At 40.9% G+C, this 27,381-nt stretch overlaps 1 protein-coding gene across 2 annotated transcripts in view; it reads left to right on the top strand.

Moving 5' to 3' along the window:
* The window catches only part of jag2b (jagged canonical Notch ligand 2b), a 51,193-nt gene that overhangs the window by 18,204 nt on the left and 5,608 nt on the right, over positions 1-27,381 (top strand). The window contains exons 3-18 of one of the 2 annotated variants that reach the window (XM_044329483.1): positions 3,373-3,427; positions 8,162-8,419; positions 9,840-9,900; positions 14,225-14,355; positions 16,162-16,281; positions 16,706-16,819; positions 17,205-17,318; positions 19,516-19,629; positions 20,012-20,058; positions 20,177-20,350; positions 24,499-24,661; positions 24,763-24,924; positions 25,123-25,236; positions 25,373-25,486; positions 25,727-25,840; positions 26,853-26,969. In XM_044329483.1, coding sequence (XP_044185418.1) covers positions 3,373-3,427; positions 8,162-8,419; positions 9,840-9,900; positions 14,225-14,355; positions 16,162-16,281; positions 16,706-16,819; positions 17,205-17,318; positions 19,516-19,629; positions 20,012-20,058; positions 20,177-20,350; positions 24,499-24,661; positions 24,763-24,924; positions 25,123-25,236; positions 25,373-25,486; positions 25,727-25,840; positions 26,853-26,969 — 1,972 coding nt within the window. The remainder of the gene's footprint in view (positions 1-3,372; positions 3,428-8,161; positions 8,420-9,839; positions 9,901-14,224; positions 14,356-16,161; positions 16,282-16,705; positions 16,820-17,204; positions 17,319-19,515; positions 19,630-20,011; positions 20,059-20,176; positions 20,351-24,498; positions 24,662-24,762; positions 24,925-25,122; positions 25,237-25,372; positions 25,487-25,726; positions 25,841-26,852; positions 26,970-27,381) is intronic. The other variant, XM_044329484.1, reaches the window with a different exon arrangement.

Genomic DNA, 27,381 nt, shown 5'->3' with positions numbered 1-27,381 from the left:
TCCTATGTCAGTCGACCAACTACAAGTCTCTCAAATACTCACCTTCAGCTTTTTTTTTTACTAACTCACCCCTCAGGGTTGATGTCCTATCAATGACATTACTGTAGAGGTCACAGCAGTCACACTGTGGCTACTACAACTGTCACTGGTGGTGACGTAATGAGTGCTATTTAGGTCAGCTGGTTGCCTAGCAGTTTGCCCTGCAGCACACCAGCTAGATTACTCCTGTGATGCTGGTTAGCTTGGTTAGTTTCCATCTGTGTGTGTGTGTGTGTGTGTGTGTGTGTGTGTGTGTGTGTGTGTGTGTGTGTGTGTGTGTGTTCATGTTTACTCAAACCAATGTCAGCTGCGCAGAGGGTTTTTTGCTACATCATTGCTAACAATTACAAGCAACCGTTCAGTGTTTTAGTAACCATCCCAACATCCACAAAGTGTCAAACAACGTGACTTGAATTGTTAAACGTAATAGTTACATTCAAATATCCGTTTTTTTTTCTGTAAATAAAATAAGAATAGCAGTGTTTGATGTCATGATGAAATTGCATCATCAGCTCTCCTGATTCAGGCTGAACATCCTTGGTAAGCTAATGATTATTTGCATTACTGATTGATCTGTTTATTGTGCTGATAAATTGTTGAGCCTTTGTAATGTAAGAAAATATCCCGAAAAAATCACATTTTCCCAAAGTGGGACATTGTCAGGCTGCTTGTTTTGTCTCACAAATAAATATAACAAAAAACAACAAACAGAGCTGAAACATTTAGTCAGTGAATCAATTAGTCAATTCAGTTTTGATAATCAGTTTATTATTTTGTCTTTCTCCGGCAAAAATGTCAAAAATCACTCACTCCAGCTCTGCAAATTTATTTATCTGCTAGTTTTTGTCGTCTTTATGATAATAAATAGAATATATTTGTTTGGTCTGTAAAAGAAAATGGTAAAAAAAACGACTAACCTATTACTCAAGAACGCAATCAGCTGATTAATCAATAGACAAAAGCAGGAGGAGAAGGTGAAAGCAGAGAAGGTTTGGTTTTATTGATTGATACATGACTTAAATGATTAACTGATTATGAAAATAGTTTTCAATAGTTTTTTTTTTGACTAATTGAATAATCATTCATGAATGCAATGCTGCTGGTATATAATGATGTTTAATACAGTTTTGGACATATTGTTCTATTTTATTTGTAAAATCTGTACTGTTGAGTTCATGTAAACAACAGGTATCATACACATATTGCCCATCTGAGGAGTAAAAGTCTGTGGGGAAACTATGCTGAATTTTCTTCGATAGATATGATGAAGATTGAAGATGTTGCTGTTACTCATCTTTTTCCTTCATCTGTTTGAATTCATTGTACACGTGTTAGCGACTTTTAAAAGAAACACAAGGTTTCGATGTAATGGACACGAGACAATGATAAATCCATTGCATGATGTCTTCAGTGGTCGACTGTAAAGCATAACTTGTTGTGAAACAAGCTAATCCCCTTAGCCGCTGATTTACCTCACTGTCTGACAACCAAGGACAAAGCCAGGCAGAGTTCATCTCCCACTGCTAATATTGGCAAAGTGACCTTCTTAATGGACATCATACCTGCTCATCCTTTTTTTCCTTGAAAACACGGTGGAAAACAACCTGCCTTAACATCATTTTGATCTGTTTTATGTATTGATTTTGTCAGAGGAAGGCTTAAATTGTTTTATAGCAGAGACAACAGGTAAACCAAAATGGGTTTCAAGCAACACAGAACCCTTGAGTTGGTAGATAAAGTGAAAGAACAATGGAACAAGGATTAAGAATCATAATCTATTACAGGCAACATAGCATTTTATCAACTGGCCACCACCATATCATCGATGTTAAGAACACAGTTTCTAAGGTTTCATGGGTAGCAGCCGCTACCAGTAGAGCTAACAGTAGAGTTAGCTGTTTTTGATGTTGATTAGTTAATTGATTTGACTATGACTATGTTGTGTCCAGCAGTGCTTCTTCTAGGGTGACTGCTATAATTCAGTCAGGTATGGCCTGTTCCTCAGGTGACTTCCAAGATGGCACCACCATTGGTTAGCAGGAATTTTGAGCTGTTACACGTGTTACGGTAATGTGATTACTTTTTAAATTAGTAATTTGTGATGCGAGAGTGATTACATTTCTTAAGGTAACTCGTCCAGCACTGCTCTAAGGCCAGCAGGGGTGCACGGAGGTTCATACTACTACATTGCATTCTGGACAGAGGGGTAGTTGGCTCAGGCCGGTTTGAATTACTACTCGCCGCGTGTCCTTCCCTCTCTACATCTCAATCCTGCAGCTTCTCTTGGCTTCTTCCCACAGTTGTACTTACCCAATGGTGTTCTGTCATCTCTGAATCATTGGGTTTCATTGGCAGTGTAACTCAAGCGCACCTCCGGGTAACAAGGCCAAGTCGCAAACGAGACTCAGTTGTAGCAATGAAATCGATTGTTGCATCATCTTTTGTGTATGTGTGTGTGCACGCATGTGTATAAGCTGGTGTTTGTAGAAGACTTGCATGACTATGACTAAAATTAACCCTATTATCCTGTTTGTACTATAAACACATTGCAATTATTTGTTTACTTCTCAGTGAATTTAGGAACAAAAGGACAAAGGCCCTCTATAAATTGTTCCTTCTTTGTAACAGAGTAGACAAAGACGTCATGAGCTCATTAGTGATGATGATTTGAGATGCTGCCAATTTCAAACAAATTTAGTCTGGTATTTGCTTTTTGTCATTTGGACATTGTAATATTTTAATATTTACAAATGGTATCTATTCTTTTTGACATCCAGGCCAATGCAAGGCCAACTTATTGAGTTTCTCTAACATAACCAAGCTCATGTCAAATGGAAATGTGAGAATGCAGCTGAGCTGTTATTAATAACAATACTCAGAAAAAGAAAGAGGAAGTTTAATTGGAGAACTTTTGATAGTACAGCAGGTGTACTATTAAAAGTTCTCTAAAGCAGTAGGAGAACTTCAGACGTCATTTACTGGAAATATCTTGATTTTTGATTACAGAAAAAGTATTTTCTGATTGTGTTTCCTCAAATGTTTTTTGGGGGAAAAGTTTGCTGTAACATTGCCTTGTAGCAGCATATGAACACAGCTGTTCATTCCACCTACAGCTGAAGTGTCACATATGCTTCAGACACAGTTATCTGGATGATATTAGCCAGAATCTGTCAGCAGTATTGTCGTGTGTTTTCCAGAATGCTAACTCTCTCATTTCGGCCTACCTGGAAGAAATGAACAAACTCTACAGCCTCTAGGTAAAGGAAAGAGATGCTATTTTCTCCGAAATGCCACCTGACTCATTTTGACATTCCTTTTTTCCTCTTTCTCCAGCGGATGTACACGCTAATTGTAGAGGCCTGGGACTGGGACAACGCCACACGTAACAGTAAGTCTAAACCTTATATACATCTGAATGCTGTGGCTTCCATAATCTGCTACTAGAAGTGAATGAGGGTGGCGGTTAAACAGGTTTTCAGTAAGATTTCTAAATTTCTGGTCAGGTTTAAAGTACGTCAAGACACATTCACGAGCATATTTTACGTTTTGTGTCGCGAGTGGAAACTTAATAATTTCTGCTTTAAATCATAGCAGGTTGAAAACAAGGTGTACTGTACATTTTAGCCTCCCAAGACGCCTCATATAGAATGCAAGTGTTGGTTCTTCTCAGCTATGTCGGCTCTGGCGGTCAGTGCTGACCAGCTGTATCCTGTTTTCCTTTGGTTATGTCCGCTGTGTGGACTCCTGTACAACCCCTTTTTCCCGTCTGAGCAGTAGCGCAGTCTGGGAGGAAGAGGACCCATTGAGGACTATAATATCTGTATGTGTGGACGTAGCTTTGATCTAGAGACAGTGGCATTTTTCACGAGTCTCTAATACCTTTCTATGCTTGGAAGCATGTGCATGAATGTATTTCTGATGCTGAACCAAACTGTCCTCTCTTGTCTAAACTTGTGCCTTTATTTATATGAGGTCATTACATCCTGTTTTGTCCATAACATCAAACGCACTTCCACTCATGTATGCAGACAATGGGGAATAAATAGATTTTGACATCATAGCTCTTTGATTAGACTGTTTCATGCCCTGTGTAGTCTCCAGTTTCTGCATGTGGGCCTCCAGTAATTGTGTACATTTACAGTGATTAGTTCCGGTGTTTCTGATGGATGTAAGGCCTGCAGTAAATGCTGCTTGAGAAACCGTCCAATTGATTTCCTGCCAGCTACTAACACTTTAGTGCCGGCCAAATTGCTACAAAGAAGCAAATTATGTTTGTGTTTTTGGTCTAAGGATGCCAGACATAAACACATTTTCAGCACTTACAGATGGATTTATATATATCGAAGAGAATGTTATACCAAAATGTAGATAAAACTGACTTTTTTTTTTTTGAAGCCCAAGCAGGTTTGTGTTGCATACTGTTCAAAAGCTGAATCGAGCCTGCTGTTAGCTCACAGACATCAGCTGACTTCATCCTTAATGTCATGGGTTCAAGAAACACAAACGTCTGGAACAAATGCTCCTTTCAACCTCCGTGGAAGATCACAAAGGAGTCTGCTTGTAGTGGCAAACTCCTGTGAGGTCATAGGGGGGTTGTTGTGAGGGGGGGGGGGGGGGTTGTTGGTGTGGGGGAAAAAAAAATCAATTATTAAATAATAACTAACTTACCAGAAACAAACACACATACAGGCTAACATGCTAAAGGGCCATTCATTTTTTGCGCATTTGTCCTTTTTTTTTTTTTTTCCCCTAACTCTTGACAGGATGACAGGAGGTCCGCTCGAGCCCTGCATGCTTGCTAATAATTTCTTTGAAGAGTTGGGTTTCTGATATTGTGTGAAGAACATGCTGTAGATAGACCAACTTATCAGAGTTAACTTGAATGCATATTGGACAAAGTTGTGCACATCATGTTGCTGAACAGCATTTGTCTGAACATGGCATCAGTGTCTTTACAGCATCAGTCACTGAAATACAGCTGAGATGCTGATTTGGCTGAAAAAAGGCTGAGCCACTGGATTTGAGTTATTTAGATGTTATGTAAATGTGATAGTAGTGTAGATTCGCTGTTAGAGCTTCTGTAGGATTAAGGGAGAGAGCTGCATGCTCTGTGGCTTTATGTTTCCCTCGGTCGCATTGTAGACATGGCATTTCATCTCACTGTCACACAGACAACACTCGGATATATTTTCTCGTTGAAGACTGACAACCTTACTGATGTGTGTGTCGTGTTTGGTTAAGTATCTGGAACAACTGTAGGTTGGATGTCCACCAATTTCCTGTAGTTAAATTCATACAAATCAAAATTTCTGACTGTGTCATTAGTACGGAGACTGAGCATGATCACATTCTGTCTCATCCTGGTGTTTTTTAAATATTGAGCCTATTCCTAAAAACCTGCATGTGCTTTTTAATTCGAGAAGTTTAGAACAATGTTACAGTCGTGGCTTCTGTAGAAGTACCATCAGATACCTTGACAGAAAGGTACTTATCTGCAGGGCAGAAGGTGGAGATTGGTAGACATGTAGCTGTTTCTGTTTTGTATTGATATTATGTATATGTGTGCTATGGACAAGTTGACACTGTTGTCAAGAGCTGCAACGATTAGTCGATTAATCGAAAACTGATCAACAGCTACTTGCATAATTGATTAACTGTTTAATTTTTTATAAAAAATATCAACTATTTGATGGTTCCAGGTTCTCAAATGTAGGAGTTTTCTGCATTTCTGGGTCTTCCATTATAGCAAGATTATAGTGAGATTTTTGGATTTTGGACTGTTGGTCAGACAAAATAAGACAATTGAAGATTGTCATAAACTGCATTTTTCAGTTTTTTGATGTTTTATAGACTTAATCATTAATTATGAGAAAATAGTCATTAGTTGCAACCCTATTGTTGTCTCTCATGAGGTTATTTTTTTAACAGAAAAATCTTAATAGTAATTAATTGTTGAAGTCATGTTTTTAAGCAAAAATGCCAACAAACTCACAGGTTCCAGCTTCTGAAATGTTAAATTTTGCTGACTTTTACAATAGTAAACTGAGTATCTGAGATTTAGACTTTTGGTTGAAGAAAAGACAAGCAATTTAAATATGTCAACTTCATCAATCGAGAAAATAATCTGCAGGTTAATTGATATTAAACGATTGACTGCAGCCATAATTCTGTCCTCCATCCTACAGCGTCTACATCATTAGTGTTTGTTTCTGGTGTTCATGCGTTTACCCTTGTTACTCATTAAATGAATGAAGGAAAGTTTATATTAAGCAATGACGGTGGTGGAAAAATTCTCAGTCAAGAAACAATAAAGGGCACAGCACGAAAAAGAACGCCCTAAATAAAAACCTGAAATACATGACGGTCCTGCAAGTCATTATAGAGTTGAACTTGTTGTCTGGCCTGAGTCAGCAGCAGCTTCATCATGTCTTGTCCTACGTAAGAGCCTACCAGTGTGTTGGTCTGTCAGTGAGATTCCTCTCCTCCAGCGTCACATCCTCCAGTGTGCCTCTCTTCCCTTCCCCCTTGTGTCCTCAGGAAAGGCAGCCGGCTGTTTTCCTTGTGTTTATCGAGCAGGAAGTGGAGTGGACTGGGCGGCCGGGCTCAGTGTTTAGACACTGAGGTAGCAGAGCCCAGCTTGGGCCCGGAGCCCATTGTTCTCTATCTGGCAACTGCCGGGGGTTATTTCTGTTATTGTTGCTTAATTCTGTCTGACATTGTGTCAGTCCCCAGCAGAGGAAGGTGTGTGTGTCCCTGCTTGCTCACTTCTAAATGTCTATGGTGCATTGCAGCCCAAAGCCATGGAGAAAAGGAAATTGCAGACCCCCTATTTCCACAGAGATTGTTTGCCAGCTTCGATCCCACTGTGATAAAGATTGCTTTCTTTCTGGAAGCTGACGCTGTAGTGAGCCCCACAGAGGCAAACAATGTTTAATGTGAGTGTTGGCGTGCTAGAGGCTAAATAGTAGCAACCTCAACAACACAAGCGCTTCATCACAACGCACATGCAGAGAGCTCGGAGGCAGTGGCATTTTATGCCATCACCAGAAAATGGATCAATTTGCAGACAATGAATTTCAATTGCATACTTAAAATTCAGTGAGTGCTTTGCTCACACGCAGACACACACACACACACACACACACACACACACACACACACACACACACAAACACACACACACACACACACACACACACACACACACAACGTGATATCAAAGTCTGGCTGTCTGCTGAATAAGAATGCACTGCTTTTTCTTCCATTGAGGGCGCTGAATAAAGGAGATTCCACATCATTGTCTGCCGTCGGTGTTTCAAATAACACCGTACGAAATGCCACAGCTGATGGCTGCCTAATGAGTTGAGTTATGTTTGACTTAGGCTAATTGATTTAGAACTTTGGGAAAGACGAACGTAGGGCTGCAACTAACGATTATTTTCATTGTCAATTAAATCTGCCTCTATAAAATATAAAAATTACGTTAGAATTTTCCAGGGTCAAAGGTTACATCTTCAGATGTCTTGTTTTGTCCGACCAACAGTCCAAAACCCTAAAGATATTCAGTTTACTATCATGTATGACAAAGAAAAGCATGAAACCATCACATTTGAGAAGCTGAAACAAGCAAATATTTGTCATTTCTGCTTTGAAAAATTACTAAAATGATTTATCTATTATCAAAATAGTTGTAGATTAATTTCCTGTCAATGACTAATCGATTAACTGACTAATCTGTGCTGCTCTGGACGGATGCACTCTCAGTTGCACTGCAGTCAAAGACTCACTGTATTTTGCAGCAATGCAATATTAACTCTCACAGCTTGTGTATTGGGCTCTGAGCGCTGCCGAGGTGGTGAGACATCCAAATCCTGATTCATCTTGCTAGTGATCAATGTAGTTAGCAGACAACAGCCTAAACAATACACACTCATTAAATAAAATGTCCTGCATGAAATGAAGTGGGGTTACTCTAACACTAGTTTTCTGTGCATTGTAAACAAAGAGCTGAGACATGGGTTGAAGTAGTGCGGAGGGGATATTTTAAATGTCCATCTTCTCTTTGTGTTGTCAGTTTTGCAGCTGACATGACCGATTTGTCTTCATCCTGCTTTCGTTTCAGATGAGGAGGAGCTGCTAATCGAACGCAGCATTCACACTGGTATGATCAACCCCGGTGACCACTGGCAGACCATCCCTCACGACGGGCCCGTGGCTCGCCTCATCTATCGTATCCGGGTGCGATGTGACGACAACTACTACAGCAACAAGTGCAACAAGCTTTGTGTTCCTCGTGATGATTACTTTGGCCACTATCGGTGTGAGCAGTCCGGGGCGCAGGTTTGCCTGGAGGGCTGGATGGGAGACAACTGCAGGACAGGTGAGCTGCCAGCTTTCCTGCAAATATTCTAGACTCTATAATTATAGTAATGACTTAATAAAGAAAGAAATGTGATATCATATTACCTACACTCAGTCCTCCAAGCCTTTGTAAGAGTGCCAAGTGGCTATGCGTAAGCTTTCCACATCCTATGACTAAGTTAGCTACAGGCTAATCTGCCACAGCCTACAGATGTTATGAGCCATATACAACTGGTGAAAAGAGGAGGGTCTTTTAATGAGTAGCAGAAAACTGGTTGGTAGTCAGTTTGCTAATTAAACTGTGTTTTTCATACATTATTTACATTTCAGTAATCTTCCTAGCTAGTTAGCTCGTAAACTAGCTCACTAGCTTTGTAACTGACATGCTAATTTGCATTTTGGATACATTATTTACATTTGAACAATTTCTGGTTTGGTATTAATCATTTTGCCATCATAAAAAGTATTAAAGATCCCCCCCAGAATGAATTAAGACATAAAAAAAAAAAACAGTAGTGTGTGCCTGATAGGGTTTTTATCCTCCTTCTCCCTCATTAAAAATCCAGAATCTATGAATATGCAAATTTTGTTGCCCCCTACTTCACTGTAGTTCTCAGTCTACGTGCACTTGAGGTTTCATGTCTCCACATCACACTCGTGTAAGTTGTGTACTGGACCGGGATTGGCTTCCAGACTAGTTGTGATGTCACAAATCCTGCTCATAGGCCCACCCCTAAAATGTGAAAACAGCCCTCCAGTGTCAAAATGTGCAGATGAATCATTCTGAAAGTGAAACTCAAACATCGAAAACAAACAAAACAAAATCACATTTTTGAGTGGAGGGGGACTTGACAGATTGAATTTTGGACTGGAAAAACTGTCATTAACTCAACATAACTTCTATCCAGTAAATCCAGTCCTTCAGTCCAATAGTAAAGCACGGTGGTAACGCAGTGTGTATCGCCTGCATATGTGAAAAGGTAGCGGTGTTAGGGGTCGTGTTTGTGGGTGGTGCTGGAGAGAGTGGGGGGCCTCAATAAATCACCCAACTGACCTTAGAAGACGAAGGGTGAAAAGAGGAGGGGCGAGGAGAGGGGCTGGGTTGTTTTTAAGAGGGGGGTAGTGTTGTACATGCAGGCTATAAAGTTGTCCCTTCCTCACCCCCCTCACCCCCCCCCCCCCCCAACCCTGGTCAGGGTGCCATGAATTCTCACGTCTTGTTGCACTTGTTAGAAAGATGGCAAACAAACGTGCTTCTCCTCCTCCTCCTCCCACATCTCCATGTCGTCGTCTTTCTTATCCCTCCGCTTCTCTCTGTCTGGCTGTTTTTTTTTTTGAAAGAATAATATGTTTGAACGGGAGGAAATATAATGGTGTTTGTCTCTTATATGAATCAAAATATCACTTATTTCTTCTTTTTTTTGTCCTCTTTTTTTCAGCGATCTGCAAGCAAGGCTGCAACCTGTTACATGGCAGCTGTTCTGTCCCAGGGGAATGCAAGTAAGATTATTTTAAACAGTCCTTTTTTAATGTACAGACATGTGATCGTTTAGAGATTATATCTTCAGGATCTTTTATTTCTTTGAATCTGCTGGAATGTCTAGGCAGAGAAACTGCTGCTTTGTGTTTTTAGGTCACTGTAATATTGTACATGCAGTTCCGTTTTTTTTTTTTTTTTTTGACAAGGTCTGTTTTCAATAGAAAGGTGTTTTTCTGGAACAACTGGTGTTTCATTTATTCCAGATTAGACCAAAAGAGAAGCTTAAAGTGTGAAAGAATGATGGATGTTAGATGCCAAACGGAGGCACCTTCAAAATCGAAGCCCGTTGTTTATTGTGTCAGCCTTTTACTTCCCTCGCGGGCATCTCCATCTCGGTTTAGAAGAAAAGGGCAATGGCGCGCCTGCCTTCTTGTATTTTTAGCCGCCCGAAATCCTCCACAGAATACCAAGCATCTCATCAGCTCTCTGCCAATCGGGCCGAAGAAAGGGAGTTGTCGGCGTGTGTGAATTTGACCACTGTAAACGTGCTGGGAATTGTCATATCCCCTTCCCATCCGCAATGCAGTCCTCCTTGAAGGGCAGGGGGCAGGAGAGGAAATGAATATCCCACTGTGTTATGTACATTTCCCAAAGTGGAAATGACAGTTAGATAAAGTGACGTAGAATGGCCCCATAGGTCCGCGTTTCCAGGATGTGGCACATCCCGTCGTCATTTGTAAACCCCCCTCCCACCTGCCGGATGAAAAGAGACACTTGCCTCCCATTATTAGGGAAGCATTTGGCCGAAGAATAATAGGGGATGACCAGTTTTAGGAAACTGCTTCGCATTTTTGTTGTGGGTGACTTGATCAGCGGGCTGCATCCTTATTCCAGCGAGCAGACAGTCAACAGAGGGAAGCGTCTCATTCTTATGAAATGTCAAGTCCCAGTCAACAGGAAAAGTGACATGAATAGAAAAGCAGCAGTAAAGAATCTTCCTGCAGAGGCATGAATTTAATGAAGCCTCAGGTCACAGAAAGCTCCCATTAAATCCCTCACGATCTCATGCCCTTTCATTCCCTTTATTTCATCAGTTTTATGGGCTTTGCAAAGCTTTGCCCCGTTTGCCACAGGCTTTTGAAAAACACAAAAGCTGGTACATGCCTGTTGTTACGCTGCCGCATTGAGGGATTTTTTATTTGCACACATTAGGCTTGTTCTGACATATTTGTTAGAGGCTTGCCGTGTCCCAAGAATCACTTGGGTAAGCACTGTAACACATTTTTTTCACCACCACTCCGAATGTTTTGCAACCTTTTGACATGTCCAAGTGCGAAGATTTTGTAATCCAATTCACGCCCACACCCGTAAGGGATTGATGAGTTAGCATGGTATCAATATGACCGAAGAACGAACAGCAGAATGAGTCTTTTGATACCTTCAAGCTTAAGAAGCTGTGGCTGAGTCTGCTTGCCAAAGTTCTGTTAGTGTTATTGCTTCATTGCTGTCAGACCCTCTGAAGCTAATCATATACAGTGGAAGAAACATGGCAAGTATTCAACCCCACAACCCACCCCCCCCACCCACCCCCACCCCCCCACCCCTCCGAGCCTGAGAATGGCAGAGATTTTCAAAGGCCTCGTCTCTTGGAGAGGCAGCGGTGCCGTCTGCAGGAGAGCACCGGCTCAAAATAGCAGTCAATTGACAAGACAGCTGGCTCGACGACACCACAGCCTTGGAAACAGCCGAGTGCTGTCATGAAGCTGCAGGCGTGTGCACGTATACTCTGTATACACACAGTTGTCTCCAGCCACTCGCTCGCAGAACCACCGTGCCACCCTTGTAGCCCCCCCCCCCCCCCCCCCCACACACACACACCCCACAACCACCCCCCCAGCTCCAGAGTCTAACCCGAGCACGGGAGCTGCTGGAAGTATTCTTAACCCCTCCTGCCCTGGAATGTCACCCTCCTAAGATTAGTTGGCAGAAGGCCTTGGGACAGGTTGACGCAAGAGCAGATACAGTATTAGGTTTGTTTCCACTGCTGGGCAGGTTGTATCTGAGGGCTTCAGCCTCGAGTGCAACGCTGTTTGTCCCTTTTGCACCTTTTAGAAGCCCCTGCAGATTAGTGGTTTGAATCCTAAATCAAGAGCTCGTGCATATCCTCTGAAATTCTACAGAACCTCCCACAGACTTTTTCAGAATTATATTATCATGATTTATTATCATGCATAAAACTAATTTAGTGGTGGCTTCAAGATTTGAGAAACTTGCCGTTTAGTGGTGGCCTGTTGCTCGGCTTAAACACAGCAATTTAGACCTTCAAAAACCAGGATAATACACTCTCAGAAAGTGGAGAACTTACAGGCTAGTCAGACATGTTTGTATGTTTTCACTGATGTAAAGAAAGTCACTGATTATCCCTTCTAGAGATGCACCGATCGATCGGCTATTGATCAAAAACTTCCGTTTTTCAGCTGATCGGCCATGACCGATGACCGGCTCCAAACCGGTTCAGATTTACACACGTGCCCTATGATGGTTCACGTTACACTCTCAGCGGCACAGACAGTAACATCACAGTCCCACACACACACACACACACACACACACACGCTAAAACTAAATGGTATGAACTGCAGCAGAGACTTGCCATCAACTGGTAACGTTGCAGCACATGTGCTGCAGTTTTTAACTTGTTTAAACATTAATTTACCCATTTTATTTACCGGCAACATGTCGCACGCCGTCATCACAACCACCAACAGACAGCGCTCAGACGGCAGCTTGAACACATCTATACCCAGGTCTGCTCAAGATGGGACAGATGATGAGTCGGTCCAGCTCAAAGTAGCCTATATACAGGGTTGGGAGGGTTACTTTAATACAATTGCTAATTACCTGTTAAAAAATATAGTCAGTAACCTAATCCAAGTATCACAATATTAAAGTAACGTAACTTGATTACTTTCCGTTACTTTTGGATTACCTCAATACCGAATATGCAAATAAAGACGAGAAAAGAAATATCAATGAGATTTTTAGCATCAAAAATGTGTCGTCTGCTCAGTGCATTTTTAAAGAAAAACTTGCTTTTCATTAAGCAAATTCAGGCAGTAGCCTACAGACCTACAATGAGGGTGCACAACACATGATGTGCATTAGAGAGAACATCCTCAGGGAAAGCCTTTCACGAAACAGCGTTTGGCCCGCTGGCTGTGACGCTATCACACAGGTATACTGTATTTTCCTCTCAGAGGAATGGTAGTGGCAGACTTGTGCAGCGGCATCATAGGCTTCACCATGTCCTTTTTTATTCGGTTCTGTCTACATGATACGTCTGAGTTTTCTCTAAGTTGTTCAGTATTGAACGTGCTCGGCGACCAGTGACACACTGTCAGCTCTGGGCACGTTACGCACACACAGTCATCTTGCGGTAGAGCGGTTATGTGCGCTACAAGCTCTCATATACTCAAACTCTCTTTGACTCTCTTCGTCCCTGCCTGCTCTCTCAACGTAAGTTCAGTGTGTGTGTGTGAAGTGTGTGTACGTGCACCTGCTGTGCACACCTGCACATACCATGTGGTATCATCCTCTACTCACACCATCGTGGATCAGTGAGTTATTTTACCCTCTCGTTCCTGCTCTGCTTACATTTGGGACTTTAACAGTGCAAAGTAGTATATCGTTCTTTATTTTAAAATGTATTTTAAAATTGTAATCCTGCTACTAATCCCCATTTCTATTAAATGTATTGGTATCTGATGTATTGGTATCTATTTGTATGTATCTGATTACATCTTTCTTTTCTGTAATTTAAACAGAATACAGTTACCTCAGAATCAGCCAAGAAAATTGCAATCAGTGCATCTCTGATCTCTTCTTTCAGATTTCATTGACTTTATTTCTCTTGGCTACATCCATACCATCACCCTATTTTTAAACTTATTTCTATTATTTTATCATTATTAATATTAACGTATTTATCATTGTTTTTGAATGCTTATACAGTTATGTTTAAGGTGAGTGTAAAGCTGCTGCAGAATGTTTTTCATAATTGAAAATGAGGCTGTGTTCAATTATTAATGATAAACACTTTAATACAACCTGGGTTAAAAAAAAAAATCCTTTAAAAATGTATTAATTTAGTTTTTGCTTTATTCAAAAAGGGACATTTCAAAATTTTCTTTTCCAGAATATGAAAATCTTTAAAATGATTAGTCTTGGTTTTCAGTGTTATAATTGCTGTAAGTCATATAGTTGATATTCAGAGAGCAATAAAAGGCTTTAGATCATATATGTATATATAATTTATGGTCATGTTTTTGCATCTGTGTCTGACAGGTGTAACTACGGCTGGCAGGGCCAATTCTGTGATGAATGTGTGGTTTATCCTGGATGTGTCCACGGGACCTGCGACAACCCCTGGCAGTGCAACTGTGAGAGGAACTGGGGTGGCCTGCTGTGTGATAAAGGTATGGAAAAGTTCTTTTTTTTTTTTTCTTATTTCATCACTTCCCACACAAGATGCTGGCACAGTCCTCATTCTCATCCTGCACGTACCCTCTAGCTACAGTTGCCTGTATTCCATGAGTCACGATGAAGTGATGTACTCAGAGTGGAGATGCAACACAAGTGTCTTCTGAGGAAGCAATAAATCACCATGCATAAAGCTTTCATAATAGTTCTGCTCCGTCATTAGCTTATTGGGCTTGAGAAAAAGGTTTATAATTGGTTTGTTGGTATCTTGATGCTGGTCACTTGCTTGCAGCACTTTTCTGTTATCGAGCTGTTTTAAGAATGTAGAAGGCAGTTGAAATAGAGGTGTTTTGAATCTCAAAAAAGATTTTTCCACCTTTTTTAAATTGCAGTGGAGGAATATTTAGCTTAAAGGTTTATACCTCTGTCTTCTATCACAAAAAAACTAATTTTCAAAGGTGATTTTAGAATATTTTAGGCTTTATAATCCTTTGAAAATTGATTTAACACTTGAAATTGAAGCTGAGTGATTTGTCTTTCTCTTAATTTATATCTCACAGACAATTAGAATTCATTAATATGTAGGAGTATGTAAAAGTTAACATGATTTCATATGTGTCATGACAAAAATCTACCTCGATATAAGGTCCCAATAGTCTTTACTCCCCATTCTCTCTGACTGGAGAAGAGCAGCTGGATAGTTTTACTGCCTGTGTGATCCGAGCAGCAGCACAGACACTCGATCCTCCCTCATCCCTTCGTCACCGAGGGCTCTTCAGGGGATGAGAATGGGTCCTAAGAACCCCAGTGGAGACAGATCCCTGCTCATTTATTTACCAGCCTTTAGGGCGACCTGTCCTTTAGCCTAAGGATGGTGTGCAGGGATCAAATAGGGTTTAGAGGAGTTTATTTTGTATATAGAAAGAATAGTGGAAAGCTATGAGAATGCTTCTCTTAGCATGTTAAACTGCATATTTGTAGATTGTGGGTTTTTTTTTAAATTTTCTATCTTAATCATCAGCCATGGCTTTTTTTAATAAATCGTCTCTTCTGACACCAAATTTCACATAGCTAGGACCCCATAACTAAAACTGAAACAGAGACTGGTCTGATTGCTAACCACTTAACCATACCCTGTAAATACTGTAAAAGCTCTATCATGATCCAGTGCAGCAGAGTGGTTGAGAAAACACTGTGCTTCCCGTTAAAGCTGACAGCTGGTGCTCTACACTGAGCAAAGACAAGCTTCCTTGGAACTCCCGACACCAACAAGATAAATGTTGAAACCAGTAAAGAGTTGTCTCACTGGGTCGATCAAACTAGCAAAGTCTGAGGGCAGTGGTGCAGCTGACATTGCTCAGTTTTAAAGTGTATATAACTCTCAGCTTCCTCCTTGGAATCAATAAAGTCTCATAGCATTAGATTTTTAAAAATTATGCATTGATCCCTTTACTTAACCTTTTAATGGCCACATGACCACAGTAGGAAGGTTCGGTACAGCTTGATAAGTAACGTTGCATATTGAGACATCAATATAATGTATCACACAATAAATAGTAATCACAGTATTTGTAGACAGGCAGAGAAAGCTGCATATTTTGGAGCATGATGCCTACGTGGATGCAGGGGTAGTAAAGTTCGGAGGCGGAGGTCAAAGTCCTTATTGCAGATGGAAGCATGTTGCAGATAGTTCAGGCAAGATGAATGGATTAATGTAGTGCTGCTTCTGTAAGTCGATATACCCGGATATTGGTCACTTGTATTTTAGCATCTCTAAATGTGTGCCTCCTGGTCTCCTCCAGATCTGAATTACTGTGGTCGCCACCAGCCTTGTGTCAACGGAGGAACTTGCATGAACACTGAGCCGGATGAGTACTACTGCGCCTGTCCTCAGGGCTACTCTGGAAAGACCTGTCAGATAGGTGAGCGGGGGGGGGGGTAATTCATGTTTTTGTTCATTAAAGATGGTCCTTGTTTAGCTTCACTTCTCTCTTGGTTTGAGGTTCCTTAAGATTGTGATTCTTGTGGGGGAATTTGGAGGAACAGCAAAGAAATTTGACGATAACACAAATAACAGTATGTTTAGTGCAGATATATAAAAGTACCCATGCTAGCATTAGGAGGATGTGTAGAATAATGGAAATGCAAGATATTAAGACAACAGAAAATCATTAAAACATGTCCGATATGAAGAGACGCCATCAAGAATGTATTGGAAATTCTTACCTATCATCTTAATTTGTAAGAACAAGGAGATGTGAAGAATTTCAGCTCTTAACCTGAGCGACGTTTTACTCTTCATTGCGTAACCATGCCCCCCCCCCCCTCCCTCCCTCCCTCCATCAGCCGAGCACGCCTGTGTTTCCAATCCCTGCGCCAACGGCGGTACGTGCCACGAGGTTCCCACGGGATTCGAGTGCCAGTGTCCGCCAGGCTGGGAGGGTCCGACTTGTGCAAACAGTGAGTCGCTGCACTAATTTGAATAATATTCTGTCTTTCTTTATACACAAGCACTATCATGCTTGACCTTAAAGTTGCATCTTTAACCTTGCAGACACTTATTTTCTCCTCTCATTTGTTGGCATTAAAGAATTCTTCTTCTCTTTCCTATTGAACACTTGTCTGTGATATTTACTGATCAAACACTCTTATTCATTAGCCACCAACCTTCATTGGAGTTAAAACTCATTGCTCACCTCAGCTTTCTCCTTCTCATCCTCTTTCATCATCACTGACCATCCTACACTATTAATGTCCAAAGTCTGATTAAAGTCCCAACACTTCTTCAAATGTGGCTTGCTGTTAGAAATAAGCAGAGAGTGAGTTGTCCTGTGTGTTTTCTCAGATTTCGACGAGTGTTCCTCCAGTCCATGTGGTCAGGGTGGAACCTGTATCGACCTGGAAGATGGATTCGAGTGTGTTTGCCCTCCTCAGTGGGAAGGAAAGACCTGCCAGATAGGTAAGATTCAGGTTTTCAGCCCAAGAAAACACACACACACACACACACACACACACACACACACACAGCTATCACGTACCTATCACAACAGAGGTTATTAAAAATGTACTTCCTGTTTTATGATTTCGTTTTTTTGGCAAACAAGTCTTCATTTCTACCAGGAGATTTGTTCTCCTGCCAGTTCTTTCCTGTTTGTACCATTTCCTAAAACAAATAAATGGCCTCTGAGACACAGGCAGCATTGCTCACTGCTCTGTATAACTGTATTTTTGGATTAAAATTGGCAACCAGCAACCTGAGCCCCATGGCCAGAGTACAAGCTGTCAATATCCTGGACAAGCTGGCAGCTGCCCACAGCTCTGCCTTTTTTTTTTTTTTCTCAATGACTTTATGAGCTACTAGTGTGTCTATATCCGGCTGTTTGTTTGTCGCTGGCGGTGGCATTCGTTTCTATATCGCTCCCATCCCGACAAGCGGACGTGACCGGCGTGAGGCCAGGAAATGGATTACGACCGGTAAACAAAGTTGGGGTGTGTGTGTTAGGGTAGGGAGGGGGGGAGGTTGAAGGCAGGAAAGAGATCCCAAGAGTTCAGTTTCATCTTACCAGAACAGATCTCAGCTTACAGACAGCAATTGGCCTCCTGTCTTACCTGGAGATGGGTGTGTATGTGTGGAGTGTTGGGTTTCAGAGAGAAGACAGGTGTGTGAGTGCAGCACAGCAGGACTCCCTGCGGACTGCCTCCCCCTCCTCTGAATATTTGAGCAGCAGTGCTTTTCTTTGTTGTAACACTTTTGATGTCCATGGTGAATGTTTTTGAGTGAAACTGTACTATTTGCACTCGTTTGATCCGAGTAGGAGCGATGAGAACACAAACGGTCTTGTGTCAGTTGTTGTTTCTTTGAGGCTTTTTAAGATGCGTTAGGTGGAACTTAATTAATTAAAAGATTAGTTGATGGACAAAAAATATTTTTTAATCTTTATTGGACAGTTTACAGTACAGACATAGACAACAAATGTGGTGTGAGAGGGGAAAAAAGGGTATGACATGCAACAAACATCCACAGCAGGTTATATGGTGTACAGCTTGACCTCCAGATCACTAAACGCCCCATCATTCAAGTCCAACTGAAATTGAATCGAAATAATGTGAAACTAGGGGGCATAATCATGAAATCAAAGAATTTATAATATAGATTTCTCCATTTTTGATTTTTTTTCTCAAAGAAGAGCGCAGGACAAGTGATTTACAGAGCAGATACGTATGCAGTTTAATTTCAGTTGGACTTGAACAATCAAAGATACCACAAATTCACTGGTTCTAGCTTCTCAAATGTGTATAAGTGCTGCTTTTCTGTGTTTTATAGTATTGTAAATGAATGTTTTGGGTTTTGGAGTGTTGGTCAGACAAAACAAGCATTTGTCACCTGGGGCTCTGCAAACTTTTAATTATACAGTTCATAAAAAAAAGTCAATGGCATAAATTCAATATTTTTTTATTGGACATAACACGACCTAGCATAACATAGCTTAACTCTTGAAAAGGGGTTAAAGGGACAGTAAAGAGAATAGAGAGTAGAGAATAAAAACTGAAATAGATGCAGGCTGGAAGACATAAATTGCTCCTAGTATGTTTCAAAAATACTGTATTATACATTTCACTTTAATGCAACCGATAGCATCTTTTCATTAGACCCTCCCTGCCTGGTAAACACCCACATCTTTTAAACTCCCAGTTTGTAAAACAGGCTCTCTGTTATAAGTTTAGAGACTCTAAGCCCAAGCAGAGATTACTCTGGTGACATCACAAGGGTTATTTTGATTAAGTTCCTCCAGAGCAACAGGAGACTTTTATGACTAAAATCTGAGGAGCACCTCTTTGCAACCAAACACATCCACTATTTAATAGATTTGATTCTGTTACATTTCACTAAAAAAGGTTTTATAGAAAAATATGACTGGTTTTAAGTCCAGATCATGCATCAATTGATCATGATCCAGAGAAGGTTCATATATACATTTTTGACCCCAAAATGAGCTCAAAATTACAAACATTATCACTAATGCTGCCACTTCTTTAATTTTTCTGTTATTGGGACTTCAAAGATTTGATTTCTGGTTACTTTTCTTTCTCCTTGTCCTTTCCTTGGTTTGTGCCATTTGATGGACTCTGTGTTCTTCTACATCCTACTTTCACAGATGCAAATGAGTGCACAGGAAAGCCCTGTGTGAACGCTAAGTCTTGCAAAAATTTGATTGGTGGATATCACTGCAACTGTTTCAAGGGATGGTCTGGACAAAACTGTGACTTCAGTCAGTATTTCTTCCTCAAAGTCACTTTTAAATTTCTGTCTCTCCACTGGCGAACTCCTTTCCTGGCTACTTTTCAAACGCCTCCGCTCACTTCCCTGGACACATCACATAGGTGTAGCATGTGGTAACCCGTTCCTTTCTCGTCTTGGTAAACTGAAGCTCCTCCTCTGCTGTCATGACTGAACTTGCATGCCCAGTTCCTCTCTGGATTCAATGCATGCCCGGTTACAGTCTATACAAGGTCTATCTAACACTCTTGGCTTCACTGGTTTCCAAACTCTTACTTAATCTGAGCACATACCATGTTGTAGATTGCATTTTTTAATGGATAGGTCATTTATGGAAAATTTCAATGTTTTAATAATGTCTGCTCTCTTCTCAGAGATCAACGGCTGCCATGGTCAGTGCCAGAATGGAGCAACATGCAAGGTTTGAATGTTTTCATTTTCAAGTAAGACAAGGTGATTGGAAAAGTCAGTTCAGCTGGACTGTTGGTAACCTTGACTCTTTGACAGCTCCATCTTTCTTTCTTTTTTGTCTTTATTAGGAGGGCCCAAGGGGTTACCACTGCCTGTGCTCGCCAGGTTTCGTGGGTACACACTGTGAAATCCAGAGGAATAAGTGTGACAGCAGACCGTGTCAGAATGGAGGCCAATGCCACACATTGTTGGATGGCTTTGTGTGCGAATGCCCACAGGAGTTTGCAGGACAGCTGTGTGAGGTGAGTATTGTGTTGGAGTTCCCAGAAATGGCTCCCAGTGGTGTATGCAGAGACAGAATATAGACAGGGTTTTGTTTTTGTTTTTTTGCAGCCATTAGACTAAAGTGGGCTAACATCACATGTCAAAGTAGAGCTTATTGAAAACATGGCAACTTCACGAAGTAGTACAAGTGATCAATAATGTGTCACATTCCTGGTTTCTTCTGAATTTACAGAGTTTCTGTAAACTAGGTGCAGACACAAGGGATCTCATGCAAGAACCTCTTACTTGTATGAGCAAACTTCTGAGAAAAAAAGTGTTTTCCAAGTTGGATTTATCAAACTGTCTTAACTGCACAAACTTGTTATAAATGACTCATTTCAACCTGATGAATGGCACTTGTTCATGAGGCGGCACGCATTCGTGAGATTTGATCATTAGCAAAATGTCTGTGCTACTCATTTTGTGGGCGAGTTTCATACACAAAAATGTTACCAAAGATTGAAAAGAAGAATTTCACACTGCTGTCAGATATCAGCCGACGAAAAATAAAATTTAGCAGTGTCAGTAGTTGTAAATGAGGAACTGAAATAAGTAGAAAATATTAATCCAGCTGCCAACGCTGTATGATCAGAGCAGTGCTGTACTGTGACGGAAATGAAGGGGGAATATTTTGACATAGAATTAGAAGCTAAAAACATCTTGCTAAAGAAAAGACTTAGACTTGAGGTGGTCAAAGGGATGAGGCGAGCATTGAGATGGAGGAGATAATGTTATGCAGCAGGTGTAGTTACACTGTACAGCGGAGGATGTTTTCCTGGACAAAGACCGTGAGGCAGCTGTCGTAGTGTCAAAATCTTCCTAGCGACCGCAAAGCTGTATAAACTGCCACGGCAGATTGCGTGCCAATAAAACCATCCCATCTGAAAAAAAAAAAGTTGTCAAACATCTTGGCAAGCCATGAAGATCATAATGATATGGTGAAAAGAAAACTAATACTTGTTTGACAGCCATTTGGATTTTGGAAAATGTACACAAAGTGATTTTTTTAATGTCATGCAAATGCACAAACTTCACTCACCATTACAACACAGTAATCGGAGCCAACTGTCCATTGCAGACTCCCACATGTGCCAAATCATGGCTATGATCTCCCCAAATGTTGTGTAATAATGTATGTTCCCAACCCTACAAGTCAGATCAAGGTTTAATTGCAAACTTCTGCTGTAATTTATAGTTTTATTTCATACAAACATTACATATCAGTGTCCTTGCTGCAGTCTGTTATATTTGAAGTGTGTGTTTGAAGTTAATGTAGGTTAGCAGTGGGGAAACTGACACTTCACTGCATCTCCTGGGCCCTGAATGGAGGACATTGCTGGTCAGGAGCCAATCCTGATTTAGCATCTCTACTATAAATATGAGCCTCGCTGAATGAGGTGACGCTGGATTTGTGCCCGCATACTACAGAACTCTGATGCCTGCTATGGCACAGTGTACATTCCTGCCTTGCAATGCCAAAACTACGATGCCTGCAGCGTCATATTTCTCTGATTAGTATCAAAGTTCAAGCCCATAAGTTCAATTGTGTAATACTGTTTGTGCTCATTCCTGATCTGAATGATGTCTTCAGAGGAAATGAGGACAACCTGACTCACAGTGGAAATGTTCAAGAAACCACAACACATTTACTCACTTACTAGTAGACACATTTGCTTTGATCATGTAATAAAACAATATGAATTTTGAAGTACATCTCATAAAGTTTATTCAGGGAGCCAGCCCACAAAAGATTTGATTTGGATGGCAGTGTTAAGTCTGCCTCTTTTTTTTTTTTTTTTTTTTTTTTTTTTAAAGAAATAGGTCACCAACCTATTGGATGGATTGCCATCAAATTGGGTTCAAACATTGATAAATGACAGGATACATTGTAATAACCTTGGTGATCCTTAAACATTTCATCTAGCACCATCAAATCAAAAATTTAATTTATTGGTCATCCAATACGATGACCAATAAACTAATGACATTCCCATCAGCCTCAGCTGTACATCATGTTTAGCGCTAATTAGCAAACATTAGCATGCTAACAGGCTAAACTAAAGTGGTGTAATTATGTTAAACATTACACTAATATACATGGAAACTGGATGAAAGGAGTGATGAGTGAGAGAAAAATATAAAGAGGAAGAGAGGAACAGCAAGATATTATACCAGCTAAACATCACTGTGTCATTGTGAGCACGCTGGCATGCTGATGTTAGCATTTAGAAACTCCATCTGCTGAAGCTCATGTGATATAATCAAAAGCTCCAGAATAGCTACCGATTTTTCAGCTGCTGTTTCCAAGGACAAGAATGAACTGTGAAGCTCATTCGTTTTTTTTTTGAAGTATAAAGCACAACAAAGAGCTCCAACGTACAATGTGAGCTCTATCGTTTAAAGAGGCAGTTAAACTTGAGAGCTTAGTAGTTGCTTTACACTTCAGTTCATGCATTTTTAAAAAATATTCTGGGGTATTTATTTTTGTGAACGTAAGCTCCTTTGACACAGTACAATTAATCATAGAAAAAAAGTTTTGACTGACTCTCCCTTTTGGGTTTCCACCACAAATAAATTCTCGGCCCGTCTGCTACAATGAAGACTGTCTCTCGTGCTATGAGCCGTGCAAACATCTGTAATAATGTGCTGAAGATTTGTAGACCCTCTTTCCTCAGACACGATCCCCTGACCACACACATTCAAATGCTGAAAAAAAAAAATGTATCTGGCCGTGACACTTAAAATAAACTGTGTGTGACCACAGACTTCTCCCACTCTGCTGCCCTACTCTAACTCTCTTGTTCAGCACCTTAAATGGCAAAGGGGTGCAACCCAGAGTTTATGCACAGTAGGCTTCTGTTTACATAAACTGGAGGATTTTCACTCCAACCTCTGTATTGCAGCGAGTAGAAAGGGCAAAAGATGTCACCGTGGCCTCTAGTCGGGTGGTTCCCTCTGTGTCCTAGTGGCATGACAGATGATTTATCTTTATTATATTCACTGTGGCTCTGCATGATGTTGGACCAGAGTCAATATTTGCTCTCACAATGCGTTTATCTTTCTCGTGTCTGCTCAGCTTCTCACTCTCTCCTCTGCCATGCGTCTGTCTCAGAATAATCTTCTAAGATTAAGCAGCGCAGAGATGTAAAACCAAAAGCGTGGATTCCCTTGATGAGCTTAGGGAAGGTTTCTGAGGCTTACTTTGCTCGTCCACTTACCTTTGATTCGTTCTGAATAGCGGCGCTGGCTTGAGCCAAGCTAAGCCGCTCACCTACGCAGACTTTAGCTCTCCTTTCTCCATTGATCATTTGACTTTGCTTGTTTTACTGTCATAATAATCCCTAAAAGTAGCAGTTTAGTGCGGTGACGGTGTGTGGTGTAGCAGCAGTAGCTTACAAGTTACAGATGCAGATTCATAGCAAAAATGAAAGAACAACTTAATCCTCTTTTAGCTTGAAAACCCCCTTAAACAAATTCATGAAATGCATTCAAACACAACTTAAGTCACCCAAGTCTCCACCTTCGCTAATGATCTAATGATCAGATGGTGGTTGAGAGCCATTTGATCTGCTATCTTAGCTTAGTGAGGGTTCAGTAGCAGCAGCAGAAGAGGAGTGACAGAATACGGAATAAGAGGCGTAGGGAAGATGTAAATTTGCCACTAACTCTATAACAAGGATCAACACTGTAAACTACTTAGCTTAGAAGTAGCGGTGCTAGTTGTATTTATACTGCTTCTTCTCAGTTGCACACTCTCAATTTCTCCACATCTTCTCAAATTGCAACTCCATATTATCCTCACTGATAAGTTGATTTCTGTGTTCATGTCAGGGAGATGTTGAGCATGCGAGGGGAGTTCAATGCAATTTGTCATAGGGGAGCAGGTTAGAGGACAAAATTACTGGATTTTCTGTGGAACAAGGAGAATAACTTTCATTGTAATGACTACAGAATGGGACCCTGATCAGTAGATGGTGTACTAAGGTGACTGTACACACAGTTTGCTAACTGAAAAAGTGGATTTGGTGTTAAGTTCCTCTTTACAGCAAGTGGAGTCTTTAATTTTCTGTTTTCGTTTGTTGCCTGAATTGTGAACACTATTTTCCTCACCTCTTGATTTCATTAGATCCCTAGCTGGTCACCTTCTGATGCTTGTGATCCAAACCCTTGTGAGAATGAGGCCAAGTGCCACAGCATGGACCAGGACTTCTACTGCGCTTGTCCTGAAGGCTACGAGGGAAAGACTTGTGAACGGCTCAAGGAGAACTGCCAAACCACCCCTTGTCAAGGTGACTGGAGACAACTGTAATGAGGAAATACTATGAAACAGACTACTGTAGTGTGACAAAGAAAAGTAAAGAATTTGAACCTTGTTTTTATTTCCTTGCAGTGATTGACAGCTGCACTGTTGCTGTAGCGACCAACGACTCGGCTGGAGTGCGGCACATTTCTTCTAACGTCTGTGGTCCTCGAGGAAGATGCATCAGCCAGCCAGTGGGAAACTTCACCTGCGTCTGCGATCCGGGTTTCAGTGGCATCTACTGTCACGAGAGTACGTAGAGGCTCTTGGTTTGAGATCTGTAATATTTCTTAAAGATCACACCAACAGCTGAAGTCCAAAAATTAAAACGAATTTCAGCGATTCATTAATATATTGTATATAAAAGATTTTAAGACGTTTTCAGACAATGATAGGTTTCTTCTGGTCTTCACTCCTCTAAGTTGTTTATACTCCTCCTTACTATTTCAGATATTAACGACTGCGTCAACAGCCCATGTAGAAATGGAGGGACCTGCATCGATGGAGTGAACTCCTTTCAGTGCTTCTGTCCTGACGGCTGGGAGGGAAAACTCTGCGACCTCAGTAAGTTCCAACATGATTCAGTGCAGTTATTCATCTTTGCAGCATTTTATACAAAAAGTCAAGCCTGACGTAGAGCATAAGAACACAGTTCAGTATAGTTCAAATCATGTAAACGTCCCTTCGCTGCCGTCCTCAGATGTCAACGAGTGCAGACACAACCCGTGCAAGAACAGCGGACGCTGCGTCGACCTGCTGAACGACTTCTACTGCGAGTGTGCCGACAACTGGAAGGGCAAGACCTGCCATTCCCGTGAGTTATGTCGACTGTGTGTTAATGTGTGTGTTTATGTTCATAGCTTGCAGCGGCCCCATTTTCACCACGCTATACATCTCTATATGTTTTGACAACTAGAACATCTTCAGATGTGTAAAGCAGATCAGATCAGAGCTTTTTTTTTTTTTTCTTTTTTTACTAGTGCTACAAATAGTTAGTCATATGAAGATTATGTGTGTGTGTGACCTCAGTGTTTCTTCTTGTTATTTGGGCCAGGCGAGAGCCAGTGTGACCCAACCACCTGCAGTAATGGAGGCACCTGCTACGACCACGTGGATGCCTTCCGCTGTGCCTGCCCACCTGGATGGGGAGGAAACACATGCAATACAGGTGAGGCCTCGGGATGGCATAGATATATTAAGGTTTAAGGCGGCCCGTGCTTGCTGCAGGAGTTGCTGAATGTGAAATACTTCCGTTTTCGTGTATCTGTAAATTAGATTGTCGTAGGAAGATTCCAAAGAATTCCAAATATTTAGTGTCTAAATAAGTTAAGGCAGGTTGAAATGAAAGGGTTTGACTATTGCCGTCTTATTTCATTTAATTCATTCAAAAGAAAGAGCGCAGTTATACGTTCATCACATGAAGGTGCATGGCGGTTAGAAATCAGCATTGATGATTCACCATGCACACTTAATAGAAACCACAAATTTATTTCAGAAGACAACCTTTTGATCGCGGTTGGATCTTTGACAAATCATTCATTCATTTAACCTTGTGTTCATGTTAGACAGTTTCGTGTTGCCCTTAATTGGCCAACTAATTCTCCAACTGGCTGAAATACACATCAACTGGCACAACACCAGACCTATTTGAACTGCTGAACAAATAGGAGATGTGAGCGTCTGGGACCAGACTAATTTAACTAAAACTCCATTGAAACCCAGAATCATACTTTTTTTCATATTCAGTCATACTTATACAGATTAAATTTGGCTTTTAAATCAATTCAGGTGAAGGGCTTTACACAGACATTCATTGTGTCATGTGAAATAAGTATGTGATCAAACAATCCACCGTGATTATAAGTAGTTTACACTGACTGCCGTGCAGCAAGTAGCATTGTGTTTTAACTATATTACTATTTCAAACAGGTGTCTGTCCTCAGGCATTATTTAAAAGGTCTTTTAATTTCCATTTGTGATTAATAAAGTACTCTATCTAGATTAATAGATAAGTGCAAAACGTCAGGTCAAGTAAGGTTACAGTTGCATGTAGTTGCTGCAAAAAGCATTAACATTGTCATTTTTTATTTACTGTATGAGTTTGGTGTGTGGATGTGTAAGCTATTTTTGATTTTTAACAATCCGGTGCACCTCTGTGATCTTCCTCTCTCTTCCCACAGCCAAGAACAGCACATGCGCCTCCAGTCCTTGTTTGAACGGTGGAACCTGTGTGGGAGGAGGAGATACCTTCACCTGCATCTGCAAAGAGGGCTGGGAAGGCCCCACCTGTGACCAAAGTAGGTTTCTCTATGTAGCTTTGCATGTAACACAGAAATCTCTCTGATATCTGCTTATGGTGCCTTTCTTAAGGCTCACATATCCTGTTTGATGTGATGTAACAGTGTTGATCAGGCGGAGTGAACTCCTCAAACACTCTCTGAAAATGCAACTTCAACATTGTGACAGAAAAAAAAATTCCTTTTTGACTGTTTTGAATTATTTTCATTCTTCTTGAATTCTGAAATTATGTTAAAAGTGCTTGTTGGTTCTGCCTGCGTGTCACCACACCCAGATGAAGAGCTTTAGTTGCAGTATCACGAGTTATAAATATTATACATGTATGTATGGGTCATCCTGGATGGTTGCAGGAATTGTCCTGTAATGCGACTGCAGTATTTGTATAATACAGAGACTTTACAAATGTTGTGA

The sequence above is a fragment of the Thunnus albacares genome, chromosome 16, assembly GCF_914725855.1.
Source record: "Thunnus albacares chromosome 16, fThuAlb1.1, whole genome shotgun sequence".
NCBI classification, from domain to species: Eukaryota; Metazoa; Chordata; class Actinopteri; order Scombriformes; family Scombridae; genus Thunnus; species Thunnus albacares.
This window is presented reverse-complemented; position numbering and strand designations above follow the sequence as displayed.